General features: G+C 37.2%; 1 protein-coding gene across 2 annotated transcripts in view; it reads left to right on the top strand.

Moving 5' to 3' along the window:
- The window catches only part of Dpp10 (dipeptidyl peptidase like 10), a 720,356-nt gene that overhangs the window by 607,998 nt on the left and 88,708 nt on the right, over positions 1 to 23,650 (top strand). For both annotated transcript variants that reach the window (XM_006980956.4, XM_076547250.1), the window contains 2 exons: positions 6,408 to 6,528; positions 17,552 to 17,706. In XM_006980956.4, coding sequence (XP_006981018.1) covers positions 6,408 to 6,528; positions 17,552 to 17,706 — 276 coding nt within the window. The remainder of the gene's footprint in view (positions 1 to 6,407; positions 6,529 to 17,551; positions 17,707 to 23,650) is intronic.

Below are 23,650 nucleotides of genomic sequence, written 5' to 3'. Positions count from 1 at the left end.
TTTAAGAGAAGGGTTTATCAGTCCCTCGTGGTTGGGAAGTCGTGCTGTCAGCAGTGTGGAGCAGTTGGTTACATTGCATCTCCAGGCAGGATGCAGAGAAAGATGTATGTGAGTGTTTATCTAGTTTCACTTCTTTATGCAGTCTTAGACCCCCACCTGACAGAATGGGCCTGCACATAGGGTCTTTCTCTCATTTGAGTTAACCTAATTTAGAAAATTCTTAAAAGACATGCCTGGAATTTTTAAGGGAATTCTGGGGCTTTCTAAATTGACAATCATCATCACTAGTTATCATAACTAAGGAAAGAGTGTTTTCTGTAATTTGGTTATTGAAATCAGGGATGCAGGTGAACATAGTTTCCTATAGAGGACAATCCTCTATAACCAAGTTTCTTCTTTACTAAATGTAAGGAGAGAACCAAGATTGAAAAACTGCCTTAAGGTAAGAAAACAGTTTAATTATTATGATTTTTAAAAAGGAATATAAAGAGGCTGGAGAACCGGCTTACTGATTAAGAGCACATACTACTCTTGCAGAAGACCTGAGTTCAATCCTAGTACCTACAATAAACAGCTCACAATCACCTATAATTCTATCTGCAAGAGATCTGATGCCCTCTTTTGGCTTCTGCTGGCACACATACTCTCACATATACACACACAATTATAAAGGAAACAAATATTTAGTTTTTATAATTATTAAACATCTGTTGTCCATTAGTCCATGTGCCAAATTAATTTCTGTATTACAGAGATCATTAATCTCTGAAATTAACATTGACAATTTATTCACAGTCATATGAGCATCTATAATCTACATACAAATATAAATGTATTCATTAATCAAAAAGGAAATAACAATCAAAATAAAAATGAGATCTTGCTTCATACCTAAATAATTACTAGTGAACTAACCAACTGATCAAAAAACATTAATGCTGGCTATGATATGAAATTGTCAAATATATGCATTGCTGGTATGAATGAATCTAGGGGAAATACTTTGGATAACAAAGTGAAAATTCCTCCAAACATTAGAATAAAACCTCATTGTGATCCTAGTAATAACACTTCTGTGATGGTTAAAATAAGAATCCTCACATCCCCATATGCTTGATCCCTAGTATGTAAAACAGTTTTAGAAGGATTGGGAGGTGTGGCCTTATTGGAGTAGGTGTGTGACGGGAGGTCGGCTTTGAGTTTTCCAAAGCACCTGCCATGTGCAGTATTTCTCTCTACCTGTGGATCAGGATGTAAAGCTCTCGGTTACTGCACCAGCACCATGCCTTCCTGCCTGCTGCCATGCTTCTTGACATGATAGTCATGGACTAGACCTCTGAAACTGTAGGCAAGCCCCAAATTACATGTTTTCTTTTATAAGGTTTGTCTTGGCCGTGGTGTCCCGTAATAGCAATAGAACAGTTAGATAACTTCTTAGTCTTGATTTGGAAGAATAAAGAGGTAAATTTCCAGAAGACATAGGCAATTCTGTGCAGAATGCTGTTGGAAACCTCCAGTGTATGGAAACTAGCTAAATGTCCAACAGTAAGTAGGGGGATGAAAAAAGCATTCTATATAAATAAAAGAGATGCCAGCAGGCTTTCTTAATTTCCATGTTGGCAGTTGCTATCATCTGGGATTGCTTTTATTTACACCTTTTCCCAAACAGCAAGCCACAAAGAAAGAAAGTCCAAACATTCTTCCAGCTACAGTGAATCTTTATGAATACTCCAACACCATTACAAATAGCAGAGATTTGTTTTAGGAAATTGTTTTTATTTTTAATTATATGTGTTTGTGTGTTTGTGTATGTATGTCTGCACAGTACAGAACAGGGCATCAGAGCCCTGGTGCTGGATTTATAGTTCCACTGCACTCACTTTGTTATTTTCTTTTAACCTGGCTAAAAGTCTGAGACAATGCTTCTACAAGAACAACAAACAAACAAACAAAGCATTGCTGCTGATAGAATCCTTAACAAGAGACTATTGATACTGTGATCATTCTCTTCCTTCACATCATAGTTCATTTCTTAGCCAGTGTGGTGGACACACTGCTACAATCCTGGAAACAAAGAGGTGGGAACAGAAAGAGGATGATTTGAAAAGCAGCTTGTACTACATCATGTGGGCCTTTCACCAACCAAAGGCCTTGATTCATTTCTTGCTGTATGTCCATCTAAGTTGTGGGTGGGAAAATGGTTATGCTCACCTTTTCCCCCACTAATAATTCAGGATGTTCAGAGGTTCAGCAAAAGGAGCATCTGCTCCTGGGTAGGGCAGGAAGAAGAAAAGACAATAAAATAAAATTTGTTCTTGAGACTGGAAAGATGGCTTAGTAGTTAAGAGCAATTGCTGCTCCTTCAGAGGACCCAGATTTACTTCATGTCACCCACAATGGGCAGCTCACAACCAACTACTGCTCTAGCTGCAGGGGGTTTGATTCCCTCTCTTAGACTCTGCAGGCACTTACACTCATGTTTACAGGCATAATTAAATATAGCATAAATCTTTTAAAAATTTTTCTTAAAGATTCTCTGCTGCCTAGTTTTATGTCAACTTGACACAAGTTCCAGTCATCTGAGAGGATGGAGACTCATTTGAGAAAATGCTTCCTTAAGATCAGGCTGTAGGCGGGACTTAGGGCACTTTATTTATTCATGATTGGGTGGGAAGGCCCAGCCCATTTAAGGTAATGATACTCCTCAGCTGGTGGTCCCTAGGTTGTACAAGAAAACACAGTCTAAGCAAGCCATGAGGAGCAAGCCAGTAAAAAGCTCTCCTCCATGGCCTCTACATCAGCTCCTGCCTCTAGATTCCTGACCTGTGTGAGTTCCTGCCCTCACTTGTTTTTGATGATGAACTATTTTATGGAAATGTAAGAGAAATAAACCCATTCCTCCTCAAATTAATTTTGGTTATGGCATTTCATCACAGTGATATTAATCCAAACTAAGACAGACTCATACATCGGAGATGTTAAGTTTGAGGCAAATTAAGCTACATAGTAAAATCTGTCTCAAAAATATATTGATGATAACAAAATAAAATCTTCCCATAAACACAATGTTATATCTAGGCACTTGGCAATGAAAAACCTATGGTTTGAATGTTCATTACATATTTCCTAACAGCAAAATTCAGACACTGTGTTTTGGTTGTACTTTCTTACACTTCAATGGATTTAAACTTTTAAGTTATTTTGTAAGTAAATTAAGAAAACTGATTTTGAAAAACTAGGGAGTTGACATGCTGTATGAATTGGAGAGTTACCTCATTAAAAAGCTATCGCTTTCTGTTTGTTGGGATGCATAGGTGGCTAATAGAAGGAATTAATTAATGATCTCAAAATATGGCAGTTTAATCAGTGACATTGGGTTAAACAGTATTTTTAAATATATTTTCAGTGTGATTTAAATTTATTTCGGGTGAGAGATGCATACTTAAGAGGTTCAGAGTCCTTGCTGCTTTTGCAATGGACCCCAGTTTGGTTTCATGCACCCATTTCAGGAGGCTCACACACATATAACTCCAGCTCCAGGAAATTTGAAGCCACCTTCTGGCCTTTTCAGGCACCTCTATGCATTTGCACAAACCCCCACCCTTATCATAAATAAAAAATAAAATTAAAAAAAAACTTAGTTACAGCTCTCAGTGATGCCCTTAGGAGTCAATTTAATTTTGTCAGACTTCCCAGATGGTACCTGGGAAGGTTTGCAGCTCCCAGTTGCTAAGGAAGTGGCTATGGCCTGCGATTACTTGTGACAAAACATGAATTTATTAAATAAAAACAATTGACAGTTAAAATTAATTAAGTTCTAAATGTGCATTTTCACAAAGGCATCCACTAATTTATTTTTGTCCACTGGAAAATGATGATCTTGGGGACTCTCTGTGGACTTGCAGCTTTAGATAGAATAGTATTATCATTGCTGGTTCCATGTTGGTTTTTTTTTTTCTGCATTAAAGAAGATGTCAGTTGCACATGGATCCTGAACCCCCACAAATCTGTTCTTTAAATATAAATATAATTAGTGGACAATAGATTTAGATAATTTATACATCTGCTGAAGTCATGGTTGTTTTAGTAATTATTTGACTTGGAAACTTTTTTATTTCCTTTTTTTTTGTAATATATGTTGTTTGACTTTCCATGGAGTGAAGTGAACAAGCATTTATTTATTCTGTAAATGGCACTAGTTATAGAACAAAGAAATGACTTCATTCAATAAGGCTGAGTAATCTGGTGAGTTTGTTGGCCTATGTATAGGAGAATTAGTAAGAGATTACTTACATAAGAATGGGTGATTCAAAGACAGTTGCATTACCAAAAACTCCACCAAGTATAAATAATGCTTCATGGCAGTTGCATTCCTGGAACTCCCTGTAGAACTTGCATGGTGGATAGTGTCTTTTCTACACTGCTCATATAACCTTGGGGAGGAGCCTTGTGAGTCTTATAAGTTTCAGGAGCTTCCTAAGCCTTATGAGTTTTACTTGCTTCCCGAGCTTTTAAAGTTAAATTCCTAATTCTTATTGATTGGGAATAACAATTTGGAGGAAATATTATGTAGCAATAAAGATTTAAAATCATACTACTTTGTGTAAGACCTCTAGGTTTCCCAACAATAGCTTGAGTGTTTTGTGTGTAATTTGCCAGCATGTTTCACAAGTCTTTGTAGAAGCTTCAGACGCAAAAGAGAAAAAGACTATGTCTCTGGAAAGCAAAAGAACACAAAAGAGGTGCAAAGCTTGAGCTTCCGTTATCTGGAATAAAACTAATACTGTTTTTCAGCTTCTCTGTCACAATGAAAGTTACTAAAACTTTCATCTATTGTTGGGACACCTGACAGAAGTGTGAAGCTTTATGTAAGTCTGATACACTTGCTTTCAGTAGAGACTGTTTCCTATTAGCACCTGAAAATATCACAGAAATCCAAACAACAAATAGAACTTCATAATCTCCATCTTTAGAAGTCTTCATGCTTTTTCTCTGTCCTCACTGGTGCTGTTGGCTGTTTTACTCCCATTGCTACTACTATAGATATAACCACCATAATGTGGACAACTGGCCAAGAGTTGGGATCATTTAGTTTGAAATACATAACCTCCAAAAAAATTTAGAATTTTGAAGTGTGCTGACATATATGAAGTCAGCCTTCTATGTGAGATAGGCATGGATGTTATGACTTGTATATCCAGAATCCCATTTATTCTTCACAGTAAACCTGCAAAATCAGTGTAAATCTCATCTACTTTTTATGCAAGAATATTGAGATTTAGAAAGATGAGGAAAAAATATCCAAGTCACTAAGATTTTACTATAGTATATAAGATGTCTATTGATGGAATGATTCATTAAATATACCCACTACTACTTCTTTCTAAATTCTCCACATCATAATAGGGTTTCAGTGATATTTTATATGTTTTATGATTTTTATTTCTTTATACACAGCAGTCTTTGAAATACAGATAAATATTATTCAGCCAATGTTTTTGCTGTAAATTTTTGAGTTTTCTTTATTTACTGTTGTGTGTTTGATTATTGTAACATGATGGACACTTGAGTACTAGGTCATCTTTCACCATTTAATAGATAAAATACCAATTTGGCCAGTTTTAGACTCTGCTAGTATGTGGGAGAAAATTGTTTCTATAAATGAATGAAAAGTTTCAAACATTTGGCAATAAATATATTATCAATAATCAATAATTAGTATTGTATCCTGAGTTTCCAAAACAAAGACATATCTTTTTTTGTGAGCATGGTTGATGCTGGTATTGGAGGTATTGTGGTTGACATTATTTTGGAGGACTTCATGTCCTGCTAGAGCCCCCTCATGCTCTTGAAGAAGGAGCTGCCAGAGCATATGGGTCTATGGAAAGCTTGGTTTTGTGTACGAGCTCAAAGGAATTTTATTGCTGCTTACCATTAAGCACTGGAAGTGAACATGGACTGAGTCAGGGAGAGTTTCCCGAGATTATTTTATTGATCATCTAGACCTCTTATCAAAGCTTTGCAAAGAGTCGGCTTGCTGTTACTAAAATAGCATCTAGTGGCAGTCATCTGTCTCGTTGAGTTTACAAAATATCATTTCACAGCCAAAACAATTTGGCAGTATGAGACAAGCATTGTTAAGCAGATGAAACATCATTGATGAAAATATGGATTTGAAAGTATAAATGCCATGTAATTTCCAAATGACAGCCTGATATCAATAAGATAAGGAAGGTAATAAGTATTAGTCTTTCAATGCCATATGAATATAAACATGAAATGATATCAGTTTGAAAGCAGTTAGAGAATAAAACCATTAGCTATCCAAGGATCATTCCCTAACACAAACATTTAAGAACGGCATACTAATATGTTTGGTTTTGTTTCTTTCCTATTTCCTAATCCAGATTTATATTTTTGAAAACAATATCTACTATCAACCTGATATCAAGAGCAGTTCTTTACGACTGACATCTTCAGGAAAAGAAGGAATAGTTTTTAATGGGATTGCTGACTGGTTATATGAAGGTGAGTTGGACAATTCTAATTTCCAAAGGATAAAAAAACATTTTTGTACATAACACCTCCAAGAAAAATCTGATAGTTAAAGTCGTCCATTGCCTTTCTGGTTCTTCTCCATATTTCTTTTCAAGACAGTCATACTGTCTTATTGCATGAGCTTACATGCTGCCTGGCTCTGGTTCATATCTTCATAAATACTACTCATATCTTTTAGAGTGAGTGGATTATGTGTGGATACCTATGGATATATTTACACTGTGCTAGACAAGTTTCAGTTCTGATAACATGTAACCCTTAAATGCAGATGGTTACATCACTCTGGAATTAGATAGAGAAATTTTGCTTTTCTTTGGAAACGGGTTCCCTACCTAGCACTGATATTAGGTGGCTCATAATTGCTTATAACTGCAGACCCAGAGGCATCAACTTCATGGGTATCTGCACTCACATGTGCATTATTAAAAATAAAAAAATAAGGAGCTGAAGAGATGATTCGTCACTTAAGTGCAATTGATCCTCTTCCAAGAGATCCATGTTCAGTTCCTAGCCCACTTGGTGCCTCACAACTCTCTTTAGATCAAATCCTAGAAGATCTAATGCTGTTTCTGACCTCCAGGGATTCTTGCATGCATGTGGTGCACATAAACTCATGCAAAAACATGCTATATACATAAATATAATAAATAAGTAAAATTTTAAAATAAAACAAAATTTTAGAAAAAGTATACAAAAGCCATTTTATTTAATCCTTCCCATTGGGGACACTGGGGTCATGTTTTAACAATTAGTACATGGGGACAAATGGAATATAATTGATTATTTGTTTTTGATACTGTTAAATCAAATTTTGATAATAGCTGAGAATATCAAAGCAAATTAGGCAATGAAAACCTCTGTCCAATTTTGATGATGGAATAATTATTAGCTAGCTGTGTTCTAAGAATGAGAGATCAGGCCTGTGTTTAATACCTAGGCTTGTGACTGTTCAACCAAGCATGGCAAACTATGTCAAAATTTAGAGGTAGTCAGCCTACTTGATTGCAAATTATAAAGTCAGAGGAATAATTGAGAAAATGCATTTCATATCTCAAATTTTCAAACACAAATGTTCTAGTCTTTATTTGATCATTTTTTTAACTTAGAGAATAGTTTATTATTTTCTGTAATGAAGCCCATGTATGTTAAAACCTTACATATTTAATACATTGTGTTACCTCTGTACAAGTCAGAGTTCTTAATTTTTCTAGACTAATATTGCTGATAACCCCCATACACAGCTGCTTGACATGACACAAGGGAACATTGATTCCAAAGTGGACAGTGCTGCTGAAGACACTAAATGTTCCACTTATACATATATTAAAAGTAATTTATATTTGCACATTTATATAAAAGACCAGTAATAACTGTATACCATATATTAATAATTGTAACATGTTTTCTCGGTAATTTGAAATTTGCAGAAATGGTACATTCTCTTTAAGAATAAAAGTAAATTAAAAAACTCTCAGTAAACATCAATATTCAGTTACTAATATGTGGTTTCTAAAATCACTTTTTAAATTTTTTAAATATTTTTCTAGTGTGTGTGTGTGTGTGTGTGTGTGAGATGTGTGTGATGTGTACATGCTACATCATATATCTGGGAGTCAGATAACACTTGCCAGATAAAGTTCTGTCCCTCCACCATGTGGAGTCTGGAAATGGAACTCTGTAGCATGAATCTTAAAAGTTCTTATTAATAAAAAACAAACCCAGAGCCAGGTATTGGGGTGAATGCTGGAAGATCAGAGAAGCAGAACAAGCCACAGCCACCTCATGTCACCAACTTCTCAGCTGAACCTGTTTCCTCAGACTGGAAGCCTCTGTGTCCTTATCCAAATGGCACTCAGCTGAGCTGCTGCTAAAAGTCTAAAATCTTAACCAGCCTAGTTCCTGGTTTTCACGCCTTTCTGCTTTCTGCCGTCACTTTCTGGGATTAAAGGCATGTGTCACCATGCCTGGCTGTTTCCAGTGTGGTCTTGAACTCACAGAGATCCAGACGGATTTCTGCCTCTGGAATGCTAGGATTAAAGGTGTGAGTGCCACCACTTTCTAGCCCCTGTATCTAGTGGTTGTTTTGTTCTCTGACCCCAGATAAGTTTATTAGGGTGCACAATATTTTGGGGAACATAATACCACCACAGAACTCAGGTCTTCAGGCTTGGTTGCAAGCGCTTTTACCCACTGAGCCATCTCACCAGTCCAGACTCCACAGCTTAAATTTCATTCTCAATACTGACCTGGAAAGAAAACACTGTAGAGTAAGTAAAGAGTTTACCCAACAGCCGTGACAAAGCAGGCACATTTATTTATCATATATTTATCACAAAGCCCTTACAAGATATTTTGTATTCTCAGCAATATGATAGCAGGCTGATACTTTTAGCTCTAAGGTAAAAGCAAATTATTCAAACATCCATCCATTCATCTATCTTCTCACTCAATGGCCATTACTGGAGGCCTTTTGTAATCCAGCTGTATTTCAGTAGTCCAGAACTACCTTCATGTGCAAGTGACCATGAGGCCTTGAGAACCTTACATTCAGTAAAAGATGTTACTAGGTTGAGCTGTCTTATTGAGTTGTAGTCTTTCAAACTTAGATGTATATGTGTAGTTAGTTGAGGTCTTGGTATGTGAGGGTACATGTATATACACACATACATACATACACATACATGTATACACACATCATATATATGCATATGTGTATGTATGTGTGTATAATAGATTTCCATATACATTCAAGCACTATCTTGAAGAGTAATGAGAGGTATGCTGAATGGTAGTATCAGTCATAGTTACAGAATGAAAGAGCAAAAACAAACATCAGCGAAATACAAACGAGGCAAAACTAGTTCTCTTTTGAGAATGCTGGAAACTGGCTCTGACTTTTCTCTCTCAAAGTTAAGTTACTAGAGTTGCTGAGGAGGGCACTGATTAAGGATGTGGGTGCAGAAACAAGCCTGACTACTCCAGATATTCTAGAAGACAGGGACTAAGAGTACCTTTGCCTAGAGAAACAAAGAGACTCTGATAGGCCTCTTGTGTTCAAAACATCCTCAACACTGTAGCAGACTCTGAAAGATAAGGAAGCCAGATCCAGCCCTTGAATCTTAGTAAATGTAGATTTATAAAGAAGAAAGTTGAAAGTTGTGTGTCTTAGCCCAATCTAGATGTTTGTAAAACATTTTCCAAGAAGGAAGCCCCCTGAATTGATACTGAAAGTTTAGGAATTATTGGGCTTCAGAGATGTGGGTAAAACACTTGCCACACAAGGATGAGGACCTAATTTAGAATCCCCAGAACCCATGTAAATATGTTATGGTAGCACACATGCATCTGTAATTTTAGTGCCCCTAGTAGAGAAGGGAGGCAGAGACAAAACAATACCTGGAATCTGATGAGCCAGTTAGTCTGCAGTGCACAGGTGTGAACAAGTGAATCCTGTGTCAAATGGTCAAATGAGGTAGAACATAACTCCTTTGACTTCTATAACTGTGCACATACAAGGGTGTGTGCATGTGCACATGTGCATGCACACACACACACACACACACACACACACACACACACACACACACACACCATTGGCATGAGACGAAAAGACTAACCCCAGGAAACAGCTTGCAGAGTTACAGAAGGTTTGAACAGGGAGGTGTTTGTGCCTGGGGAATTCAAATTGCCTTCACAGCAATGGTGTATAAAATGAGACAGAAGAGGGCAGCAAGACCCAAGATCAGCAGTGACCTGTGCCAGTGAGGTAGGACTTTGGGTATTTTGTTACTGGTGTGCAAAGAAATGAAAGAAACTGGTCAAGCAGGGACTAGCTCTTGCACAGAGCTAGGTCGTTTTGGTGATGGTGTAGAGCGTGGGTGGAATGGTGGAAGGGACATTTTCTGTGCTCAATCAGGAGATAATGAGTCATAAAATGGGGGCTAGAGCAGTTAGTGGGAGGGAAGAATCTAAAACTGATGAGGCAGTAGCATAATTAGGTCTTAGTGGCTAAGCAGATGGGGTGCATGAGGAACGACAGAGAACAAGTCTAGAGTCTATTGCTTTGGGTTTGGGTCACTAATGAACAGCGGTGTCTGACACAGTGAGAGATCAGTGACAAAGGGAGGCACTCTCAGAGCAGAGAGGGGTTAGTGTAAGCATAGACATTTCACAGCCTGTTGGCATGCTATGATGGGTGACACCTTGTGATTCTTTTAAGCCAACAAGGTAAAAACTCAATGTCCTTTGCATAGGTTTCTCTGCCTTGAACACAAATTGGGAGGATTGAAACATCCGATTTCTTGGAAAAGCTACATGGAGATTGTAGTCATTCCATTTTTGTGAAATTTAAGAATTCATATTATTTTTTTATGTTTACTTGTTTACTTACTTATTGTGTGTATGTGTGTATGCACATGTGAAAATGCCCATTTCATATGTGTGTGTGTGTGTGTGTGTGTGTGTGTGAGAGAGAGAGAGAGAGAGAGAGAGAGAGAGAGAGAGAGAGAGAGAGAGAGAGAGAGAGAGAACAACATGTATGAGTTGTTTCTCTCCTCCTATCATGTAGATTCTGGAGACTGAACTCAGGTCATAGGGCTTGGTGGTAAGTACTTTTACCTGCAGAGCCATCTCACCAGCCCTAAAGCCTTTTACTTAATGTGATAACAAAACTCCATGACTGTAGATGGAACTCTGTTGGTACAGCACTTGCCTACCACACACAAACCCTTGGATCGATTCCCAGCACTGCGTATACTGGGCATGATGTGTAATTCCAGCATCTTAGAGGTAAGAAAAGAAAGATTGGGAGTTCATCCTCCTCAGCTACAAAGTGAATTCAAGGCCATTCTGGGATACATAAAACCCTGTACATGTATGAAAATTTCATAATAAAATTCAATATTATGTATAATCAATGTACAAAATACTGTAAATAATGTAAGTACAAATGTATATATAAATGTCAACAAATAAACTAACAAAGTAATAAATTAAAAATTAATGTAGATATAAATAATATTGATATTGGAATAAATAATAATATAGACAATATAACGAAATTAACATAATTAAATATATTAGAAATAGTATAAATATTAAATAAACAGACAATGAATAATTTATAAATCTGAATTGAGCATGGGCAGTGTGGTGAAGTCTAAGGAGATCACAAGGAAACAGGTCACAGGCACCTTTCTGATGACATTATAGATCTGACACATTGCAGAGGGTAATCTGGACAATGATGACAAGCATTATCATTCAGGTTAAACTTTGTCCCTCTGGCTCCTGCACCATCAGATGTCACTGGGGTTTTCTTTAGCCAAAGGCTCTTAATGCTACTGTCCATGAGGTGCCCAGTTCTCACTCCATTTCCAAGAGGAACCCTACCAAAGTAGCCACTTCAAAGGATTGGCAGTGGTAAATAAGCAATCGTTGATTTTCTCAGCCTTTTGCTTTCCATTGGCCTTTAGTTTACCTGATGTGCCTGTAGTTCCTACTCTCCAGCCTCTTCCTTCCTCTTCAGTATACCAACTGTGAGTCAATGACAAACCTCCGCACAATGTGTGCACCTCAATGGCATGTGCCCCTGAGAAACAGAGATTTCCTTCCTTGTACTTCACAGAAAGCAATTCTGATCTAAATCACCATATCACATAGTCACTTTTCTTAAATTGAAACTTGACTTCTCTAAAGTCCCTGGTGGGTGGGAATAGAGACAACTCAGATAAAAGACAATAAAAGTTGTAAGTCAGATGGCATGGTATGCTTCCGCACTTGAAAGGCTGAGACAGGAGAATTGTTAATCAGTCTCTCCTGAAGAGTGAGTTCCATTCCACATAAGCTACATAGTTGCACCCTGTCTCAAAAGAAATGCAATGCAGATTTATGACAAGGATGGGGCATGATCTGTTCACTACCAGGCCACTTTGTGAGCCTAGTATTAATGCCCAAAGATACTAAGTGGAGTACTTACACATCTTTCCAAGTTTCATTTTCAGTCTCTTCTCTTTTCTTCTAGTTTTATAACCATTCAATTCATAAGAAAAATATAGACACCTATTTTGAAGAGTTGTTGAAATTCTGAGGAATATCCACAAAATTTCCAAAATATAAGACAATTTAAAGTATTTTATTTATTGAAAGTAAATCTAATGTTACCCATAAATATCTCTAGATTTGATATGGGTATACAACTGAAAATACCATGTCAATATTTCTTTTAAAGAACTTGTAAATTGCTAGGTGGTGGTGGCACACGCCTTTAATCCTAGCACTTGGGAGGCAGAGGCAGGCGGATGGATCTCTGTGAGTTCAAGGCCAACCTGGGCTACAGAGTGAGTTCCAGGAAAGGCACGAAGCTACACAGAGAAACCCTGTCTCAAAAAATTAAAAAAAAAAAAAACAAGAAGAATGTAAAGTGTATAGTTGCCAACTTCACAACTTGAAATTGGGGGCGGGGATTAGAGAGGGTAATGGAGTAATATGGTCAAAAAGCAATGTATAAAATTATGTAATATCTGTCACTATATAAAAAGGATCATTCTTTGAAATTCAATACACATCTATAGAATGCATTTTTCTGTCAAATGTGAACACAATACTACAACAGTTAATAATGATGTATGTGTTTGGAATATTTACAATGCAGTGAACTGAGCAACGATTGGTTAACAGACCCCTCTACTCATGGCAGTCAGAAGAAAGAACAAAAGTCAAGTCAACTTATTAAACAGATTTACAAGCAGTGCTCAGTTTGGTAGCAAGGAGGAATTTAAGGTGCTCCATAGATGAAACAATGGTCCTTGCTTTGGTCTGAAAGAAGAGTAAAAAACAAAATAAAAAAAATATAGTATGAACAAAATCCTTTCACACATTTACTGTTGTATTAGTTTCATCAAAAGAGAACAATGCAACATGCCTATGTTTTTGCTACATTTTTATTTTCTTTTGGCAATGTCTTTGTCATCAGGATATCAAATCCTGGGCACTTGCCAGTGAAACTAGAAATAGAAAATAAGACAAAGTAAGCATACGGAGACAGGGGCATGGAAGACAGAGAGACAGGGTCATCGACAATATGGGCTCTCTATGGATTCTGAAAGAGCTGGTGGATTCACTGACATACCACTGGAGACTTTCATGGTTAGGCCAAAGCAGTACTGTGAAAGCTGGGAATGAAAGAAGAAAGTGGGAAGGGAGGAAAGAGAGGTAATTCCCACAAGAATGTTGACAGTAACATGAAGAAAATAAGTGGGATGGAACAACCATAGAAATTGTAGTGATGCCTCAGGAAATCTTGCCTGTCTAAATTGATTACAGGTGGATAAAAACCAGCTTGCCTTTTAGAAGAGCCTGTTAATCTGAATGAAATGATTAGATCTTCGATTTTGGGAAACACTTCATGTTTGTGGCTGTGTGTTCTTAAGTGTTTGTGATAAAAAACTACATGTGTTGAAAACTCCATCTGCTCTACAGTGAAATTCTATAAAACACAGAAATAAAATTTTTATATAAAAGCCAAAACTACACTAAATTAGAATGCAGTGTGATTTGTAAAAAAGAAATTGTTTGTAAATAATGTAATATAATTAGCATAAGAAGCCACAATCCTGAAATAAACACCCTGTGAGTTGCAATTAAAGAAATGGCGCCTTTTTTTTCCAGAATATCTATTGAGGAAATTATATTAAAGATGCTCTTATTTACCACCTTCATATTGCAGGTGTTGGTACTTTCTTTTCATCACCTTGGTGGAGACAGTCTCTTTGTTCACTACCTCTGCATATACCAGGAAAGAGGAACCCCAAGAGTCCAGGGATTACCCCCTCCTCCTCTTATCTCCCCAGAGAAAATCTGAAATCACCAATGTCAGGGCAAATGTGTCTGGCTTCTACTTGGTTTCTGAGGATCTAAACTCAAGACCTCAAAGTTGCATCAGAAACATTTACTTACTGAGCCAACTCCCTTGCCCAGTCTATTTTATTTTTATGGGACAAATAAGTATTTGCTAATCATTGGTTTTGTGTAGTAACAATATATTTAATTTCTGACAGATAAGCTATATCATCGGGTCAAGCAAAGTGACTGGACTTTCTGTTAGGTTGCTGGTTTTCTTCTATTTTGTTTTTCCATTATATTAAGCTCAACATAATTACAAGAAAAGTTTGAGCTTCTAATTCAGAAGAATGGGCTTGTGAATATGTTCCAGTTGGTGTCATTATTCCTTCAGGAAATAAAACTTCTAAGCTAACGTCCTCACAATTAGGAGAACAGGAAATATACTATTTCATAGGTTAGATGTGTCAGAGTGATAGTCCATTACCATTTCCACTCCAGTTTAGCAACCCCTTATGCTTTCTGTAGAATGTTGTCTCATTCAGTGTTGTTAAACAAAAAAATGCAATATTTCCACAGAACAAATAAGTCCATGTACCCACCATTCCAGAAACATAAATCTAATACAAATAGGATAACACCACCAGTTTCCTACACTGAGTGTCCCTGTGGCCCTTCTTCATAAATGTTTGCCTGTTTACAGCCAGTGTAGTGTAGGTTATTAAGACAGTGACAGATATTTTGGTTAGATTTCATATAGCTGTGTCCACAGACCCATAGACAGCCAACAAAGTTGACTCCCAAGACATGTGCTTCTATTTGACACAGATGCTGCCTCACTGAATGGAAGGGTTCCTATGCAGCCAGTCTGCTCCAAGATAGTTGGCTAGTGTAGCAGGTAGCACCGCCACTATACCAGGGACAGGGAGGTAATCATGACTTTTGCATGTAAGGTAGGCACTAAAAGCTGACTAGAGATTATGTTGTCCATGTGATTATTGATAGTCATTTTGATTATGGGTGTGGTCTATTGACTTTACATGACATTAATATCTTCATAAATATATTTACATATATTTAATCCTTCTGATGATTCATCCCTAAATTTCTGTGCTTCCAAATGTCAAGTTTTATTCTTCCTATATACCTGATCAAGTAGACATTTATTAGTTACTATCCACAGGCCAAAGCTTTTTTGCAGAAACATGGAAATATTTTGTTGCAAATTCTGCCAAGTTGGAGGATCTGTTTATTATTGTACTTCAGTGTTCTTCCTGAGACAGAATATAGTATAGCTCTGATCCGTTTCCAGCTTGCTCATGCACAGGGACCTGCCTACACTTTAAACCTGCATTCAGTCCTGACTTGTATTTGGCAACACAACTTGGGTCACACATGTGACATGAAGGAGTGAGGCAAGTCAGAGATGGCAGTAGGTTAGGCAATCACACGTGCTCTTTAGGTTTAGCCCCTCACACACCTTCACTTTCACTTTACAGCGGATTGTTGCTGCATTCACTCAGTAGGTAAGACAGTTCATAATGGGAAGTTGAGGTTACATTGTCATTTGATGATCCATTGTTAAGGTACTTTTAATCTTCATCTATTACTGGGCTTTCTTGGATCTTGGCTTTCTTTTCTAATTGCACAAGAAAAGGACTATTCTATTCCAATGATGCTTTGAGAACATTTGTTCTGCATGTGTGTTTTCAGCTTGAATTTCTCTTTTTTTTTTTTTTTTGTTTTGTTTTGTTTTGTTTCGAGACAGGGTTTCTTTGTGTAGCTTTGCGCCTTTCCTGGAACTCACTTGGTAGACCAGGCTGGCCTCGAACTCAAAGAGATCCGCCTGCCTCTGCCTCCCGAGTGCTGGGATTAAAGGCGTGCACCACCACCGCCCGGCTCTTGAATTTCTCTTTTATTCCTATAGCATTTTTCTAGGCTTTTAGGAAAACAATGTCAACCATGTTTTACAATCTTTATGATCACCATTATTTTTGTCACAACAAGGTGACACAAATATTTGTTCTAACACTTTTCACCTCTACCAACATGTCACTCAAAATCACCAGCAATTACAGTTGATGACTCACAACTATATCTTGTTCTATAGATTACCCATAATTTATTTCCTCCCTTGGAAAAAAGAAGAATTATTGCAACACACACACACACAAGCACACCATAACCAAAAAATACCACCTATTCTCAAAAATCTAATTTTGAAGGTATATTTTATGAATTTCTTTTCTAATATTAATTACTGTTTCAGGATCCCCAAAGGAAAGACTTGACTTATTCAGTAAAATGATTTGAAGATGCCTTGTTTACAAAGATACTATTTACAGAGGTGAAGCCATGGGAAACCTCAGAGGAACCTGCTATAAAATAAACTAAGAGCAGCCAAGTCACTATTGTTACAATGAACATAGTGATGAGCTGTCCCTAAACATAGAATCATATAGTATAGACTTATGAACAGTGATGGTAACATCAACTAAAGTTCACAGCTGGCCTGAGGTAACATTGCAGGATGGAGCTATGGAAATAGATAACCTGGTTTTATTCACTTCCTTCTAATTGTCTGTGCAAAGGCCATAATAATCATACAATATAGAAGCCAGAGGGTACATAATATGGGGACTTTTGATGTGGTTCCTACAAATTAACTTCCTGAGTCAGAAGTATATAGTTCATCTTATGCTATATGAAAAATGTCTCTCTCTATATTTCATTCTCTTTCCTTAGAGCTAAAAAGAATGTAACTATTATAGTGAGCCCCAAACTTGTTTGATGAGAGAAAAGAAAAATAGTTGCATGCACATACGCTTGAATGATATTATGAGTGGGGATGCTTTTAGCTGTTTCTCAATATTCACTCATTGTTCTTATCTTTTCACTCAAGTGATACTTTCATGTGTTAAGTCCATGCTACCTCAACCCTAACTTTGATGGTCCTTTCTAACCTTCCTCTCTTTCTGCTTTTCCTGGAATTGAAACAGCAATTTAAAAATACAGACTTCTTGGAGAAGTTGATAAAATATAACATTCTGTCTAGAACATATTCATGCACAATGATGATTTCAAGGACAGATATTTGTGGGTCACTGAGCCCACATCTCTACAGTCGATCTCAAATAACACTCATTTATTCTAGAGGAACTTCTACATTCTCACATCGCCCACTGGTGGTCACCCGATGGAGAGAGACTTGCCTTCTTGATGATAAATGACTCCTTGGTGCCTAATATGGTTATACCGCGGTTTACTGGAGCACTGTACCCCAAAGCAAGGCAGTACCCATACCCCAAGGTAAGCAATGCAAAAGAAGTATTTGTTCTTTCTGTCTCCATCTGTGCCTTCATGGACAATATGCTTGGTTCAAGAAAAAGTGCCTCTGAAAGAGAGGTTTCCTATCTGCAGACAAAATCATCAATTCTAAGCTTGTCACTTGAAGTTGAGAGAAAGAGTGTGGGTAGAAAAGGTACAAGTTGGGCTGGAGGGGTTGTTCAGACAACAAATCACTTGCTGTGCAAGCAGACTGACTTGAACTTGATTCTTTAGAAACCATGTTTAACAGCCATGCTGGACAGTGCTTACTTGTAATAACAGAGCCAGGGAGATGAATTTAAGTGAACCCCTGGAGCTCACTGGACAGCTAGATGAACGCTCATGATGAGCTCCAGGTCAATGAGAAACCCTATCTCAAAAAACAAGGTAGATAGCACCAGAGGAATGGCAGCAAGAGACTACTTCTGGCCTCCTTACAAATACATACACATGCTCACACACCTGTACACACACCTGTACACACACACACACACACACACACACACACACACGGATAAAGAAGTTGTACTGATGATGGAAAGTGTGAGACTTACTGCTGTACTTCTTTCCTTCTGATGCTCATTTTTGATTTTTTTTTCTTCTCACCTACTGAGTTATAAAGAGGGTGAAAAGAAATGAGAGCCAGACCTGAGGTAAGGACAAAGGCTTCCTCAGGGTACATCCTTGGAGTTGTGAATAGATATTATAAGATAAGAAATATCACTGCCAAATAAGTTAGGATTTCTTAGTTTCAAAAAAGTTTTAGTTGCTTTCAGATGATTTCGTAGGGCAGTTAATGTACTATAAGTTAATATGTATTTTAATTCCCTCATAAAAATTGACTGAGCATAAAAAAATCTCCAGTCAAGAGTAGATGAATCATAAAGGGCCTCAGTAAAGAATAGAATACGCATAAAGAATTTACTAGTAAGTATATTAATATCAGCATTATTTTGGCAGAAGCTGATAATGAATGTGGTTTATGAAATGCTGCTGGTGAGTCCCAACTAGGGGTAGATAAGATAGATAAAAAGGTTTTATAGGGCAAGAAGTACATGGATATCTTGTCTAAACAGTAAAACCATTTTCAAGTGTTGAATAAGGCCTCTAGGACAAGGACACAAAGAAATTGGAAAGCACTTGGATTTCTGTTACAGGCCCTTCTTACTGCCTCAAGATTTCCTGGATGGTGGTGGTGGTGGTGGTGGTGGTGGTGGTGGTGGTGGTGCTGGTGGTGGTGGTGGTGGTGGTGGTGATGGTGGTTGGTATAAGTTTGTGTTTGTGTGTGTAGTATGTTTGTTACATATGTATGAATGTGCAAAGATATATATGAAGCCCAGAGGTAGGATGTTACATGCCTTCCTAAATTACTGGGCACCTAATTTTTTGAGACAACATTTCTCCCTGAACCTAGAGCTCAGCAATGTAACTGGGATGACTGGCAAGTGGACTCCAGGGATGCTGTTGCCTTAGCCTTCCAAGATAGCCCTAGATACCCATGGCTATTGACCATGTTTTCATTTAATGTGAGATTCAAACACAGATTGCCATGCTTACACTACATTTTTCTGACTTAGCCATCTCAGGCCTCTCAAATTCCTTTAAAAAATGAAATTTTAATACTTTTTATTTAGGCTTTGAGGATTTCATAGATGTATACAGTTCATCTTGATCATATGTAATCCCTATTATCTGACTACAAAATCTGCAGAACCTTGCTCCAACAATTCCCCTACACAACTTTATATCCTCTTCATTTTTATAACCCACTGAGTTCATATGTTCATGGGTGTGAGGCTATCCATTGGAGATTGGGGAACCTATCATAGCCACACTACTGAAGAAAAAAAAAACACTCTCCTTCCTCCATAGCCACTCCTCTAGTGGTGGTGAGGCTGGAGGTTCCCACCAGAATCCATGCCATAATGTTGATTGACTTGGTCATGTGTAGTCAATTTTTTTTAACACCCGTTTCCCCAATATATAACAGAAAGGAGCTTGTGGTGAGTTCGTTTATGCACTGATTGTACAAAGAGGTCTTCTGAAAGTCTTCTTTGTACATTTTAGCTTTTGATTATGTAAGCCAAGAAACTCTTTTTCTTTTGGTAGTGGGGAATGCTTGCCATAGCACACACCTTTGAAGGTCAGAGAACACTTGATAGGAGAAACCTGATCTTCCTTTCCAACATGTAAGTTTCAGAAATCAAACTCAGGGGATCATAGGAGCTGGGAAGCCCCTTTACCTACCCAAGCATCTCCCTAACTCCCAAGAAGCTATTTTTGAGCACTGGTTTGCAGAAATATGCTTTGATTTTCTCAAGTGCAAGTATCTTTGCTAAGCTTGAACTTGTTCACTGTATCATACATATATAAAACCCAGAAAAAAAGAAGCCATCACACTTATTAGGACCAGTCTGCTATGGAAACGGCAAGTCTGGGATAAGTTTGAAGCTACTTGCCAGTCTCTTTTTCTAAACACCACACCCAGACACTCTAGAAGGAAAATAAGGCTTGAGTGTGGAGAACCATGGAGAAAATGAATATTGCTTCAGGAACAGAATGCCTGCATATCCTGACATTACCTCTTTCTAATCCTAATGGTTGCAGTATTAGACATAGAATTGACAGGAATGAACTTTGATGATTGGAAATGTTTTTCCTGATTTTCTCTGGATAGAAATTAGAAGCCACCAAGTCAGTGCTCTTCAGAAAATGGCAATCTGTGCCTACAACAAAAGACTTCTGTTCACAAAACATTTTCACGGAAAAAAAAAATGTGATGACTTTTTCACAATTGTAAGTTCAGCCATGTTTTTGTGGATCATGGCTTGAGCCTGTAAACTAGATACCAGCCCTTTTTACACCTTAGATAACTGAGCATTTTCTCCAATATATAAATTCTTTCTTGCTTAGTTTAGTAATGGCGGTGAAATCTTATCTATAGATTACAGAAAAGGTAGAGAACTAGTGATGTAAAGGTGTGTGCAACTGTTCAGTGCACGAAGGAGTCAGTGTAGCCCCATGGAAGAGAACACAGTCATTTGTTTCTCAAGAATGGGAACTGCAATTGACTTTCACTTTTAAAATAATGTTCTTAGATATGTCTTCAAATCACCCTCTCAACTATGGACAGGAGGAAAACTGAGACTCATAAAAGGAGAAATATAAATATTTAAGAAAATTAAAATGTGTCACCAGGAACTCTGATACAAAATCATTATAGTAGCTAATCATTTAATAATTTTTGGTTCCATTAGTCACAATACTGTGTGCCTATTAATTGAATAGAGTCATGGGTACTAGTAGACATTTTTTGTTTTGTTTTGAGGGAGGCTTCCATTTTTCCCTTCATTTAATCTTCACTGCAAGCACTTATTTTTTAAAAATGAATAAGCTAAGATTTTAAAAGGTTACATACTTTTTAAAAAGGCATAGTTATGAGCTAGAGAGATGACTCAGCAGTTAAGAGCACTTACTGCTCTTACAGAGGACCTGGGTTCTGTTCCTGGCACCCAAGTTGGATATAGCTCAGAACTGTATATAACTCCAGCTCCAGGGAATCTTATGTTATCTGCACATATTTGTACACGCATGCACATTTATTCATAGACACAAACATATACATATAATTTTTAAAAATACATCTTTTTGTTAAGTCATCGCTATTTCAAGACAGGAAAATGATGTAAATAAAGTTCCTGTGGATTAACTGTTATTTTCATAGCAGCTCAGAAAACCTGAACACCTGCCTGTCAGTCACAGACACAGGCTTGTGACCATTTGCACCACATATGTACATATACAGACTCAGCTATATATGGGCAGAAGAGAGTCTCCAGTCATCAACACAGGAGCATAGTGTGTGATGAAGGTCCCAAGTGGACACTGCCTGTCAACGAAAGTATTAAAACTAAAACCTGGAGCTAGGGAGATAGCTCATCGTTTGCATGCCGTGAATGGGGACCTGACTTTGAGAATTCAGATATTATCTGAATTATCCCGTTAAAAATCCAGGTGTGATGTTGCAAGTTTGTGATCGAAGCAAGGGGAGGTAGAGCTAGGCAGATTCCCCGAAACTCAGCCAGCCAGCCTAGCCTCCTTGGAGTGCTCCAGATAATGAGTGACTCTTAATTCTAAGGATGTGAACTGTGTTTCTGAGGATGACACCCAAGTTTGTATCTTGTCCTCTACATACATGTACATATGCCTTTCAGGCCACATGCATGCCCACATTCCACATACATAAAAAATAAAAATGAACAAACATTCTACAAGACAAAACTAAGGGACAATACACTTGGCTGGATGTGACTTTTCTGTGAGTCCCATGTACTTAAGACACCAGTTTTCAAGAACGTGGGGGTTTGGATCCTTGTAATCACAAAAATTTCAGTATCTTGTTGAGTATGTCATTTAATTTTCAAACTCACTATTTTCTACTTGAGTTTTAAATGATCATTAGTTTTCCCATAACAAATGCAGGTTCAATTTGCTTGCATACAATAAACTTTCAGAAAGTGACACTTTAGAAATCGAGATAATGCTAAGTTCATACTAAATTGCTATTTAAATTAAGCTAGATTTAAAAACTGGTGCAGTGAAACTCAGCACGGTCAGATTTACTGATGAAACACTTATACCAAACAAATATATTTGGATTTTATTTAATTCAGCACGATTTGGTGCTCATAAAATACCCTATCATTAGCAACTCAGCACAAAAGAGATGCGGAGTTCTCTCTCTGTAACCTCAGGTTAATCTTCTTAATTAAAACATTATCTCGTTTAATGACAATTTAGTTGCCAGTAAAACAAGGTTAATTATTATTGAGGCTTGCATTTCAGAATCATGGAGGAAGAGATTCCGTGGATTTGCAGTCTTTTGTGGCAAATGGGACTGTTGAAAGCGAAGAAATGAGCTCTCTAATTTGCACACTCTCTGAATGATTCAAATATTAAAAGGTGCAAATGAACTCACTAGTTTTGCTTAATTCCAAACCCCATGGAAAAGTAAAAATGTAACTGAGATTATGAAATGCTGAATAGCAAAAGTTGCGAGGCAGTCTGATGCTTCACTGAGGTGCCTTTATATAAAAATGGCCTCATGTGTACAATTTTTAATTTGCATTCGGGTGGAAGCTGATTGGAATATCACTCATCCTGCACATGTGCAAATTTACAGTTGCAGTAGCAGATTCTCTTAAAGGAATGATCAGCATTTGTGTGTCTTTGACAAAGTAAATCACAAAATATTGGTAAGAGTTCACAGAAAGATCCAATCTAACTTAATGTACTTATTAGTCTAGTTAGTGTATTAAATTATAAAAATATAAGCACAAATTTCTCTAACTTGGTAAGAATTAGTGTTATAAAAATACCAATTATTTTAATGCATTACCATATCCTCATTTAGATGGCTTATTTAGACATCTCTTTGTTAGTTAATATAACAAAACTATGACATTTTATCCAAAGAAAGAAAACATTTTTTCTCACAATGTCTGCTTTCTGACACATCCTCAGAAGGATATCTGTCTCAGTTTTTAAAATCAAGTAAATTGTGCATTAGAATTTTAATCACATACTTTATGGTGCATTATAGCAGAGTCAAAATTTGAACTGAGATTCTTCTGATGCATAGATTTAGATAACCCAGGTTTCAAAACATGGTCTAGTCATCAGCAGTGATCATGTCAGCCTTGTGCTGGAGGTGGGCGTCATTTCTTCTAAACCAGTCTCATGAAAACTAACTTCTGACAACTAGTGAGGTTTGTTTAGATAGAAAGATGACAGGTATATTTATGGATAGATGATAGATGATAGATAGATAGATAGATAGATAGATAGATAGATAGATAGATAGATAGATAGATAGATAGATGATATAGCAGATAATTGTAAACAGAGAAATGATAGACTACGTAAG

This window comes from Peromyscus maniculatus, chromosome 11 (genome assembly GCF_049852395.1).
Source record: "Peromyscus maniculatus bairdii isolate BWxNUB_F1_BW_parent chromosome 11, HU_Pman_BW_mat_3.1, whole genome shotgun sequence".
In the NCBI taxonomy this organism is placed as follows: domain Eukaryota; kingdom Metazoa; phylum Chordata; class Mammalia; order Rodentia; family Cricetidae; genus Peromyscus; species Peromyscus maniculatus.
This window is presented reverse-complemented; position numbering and strand designations above follow the sequence as displayed.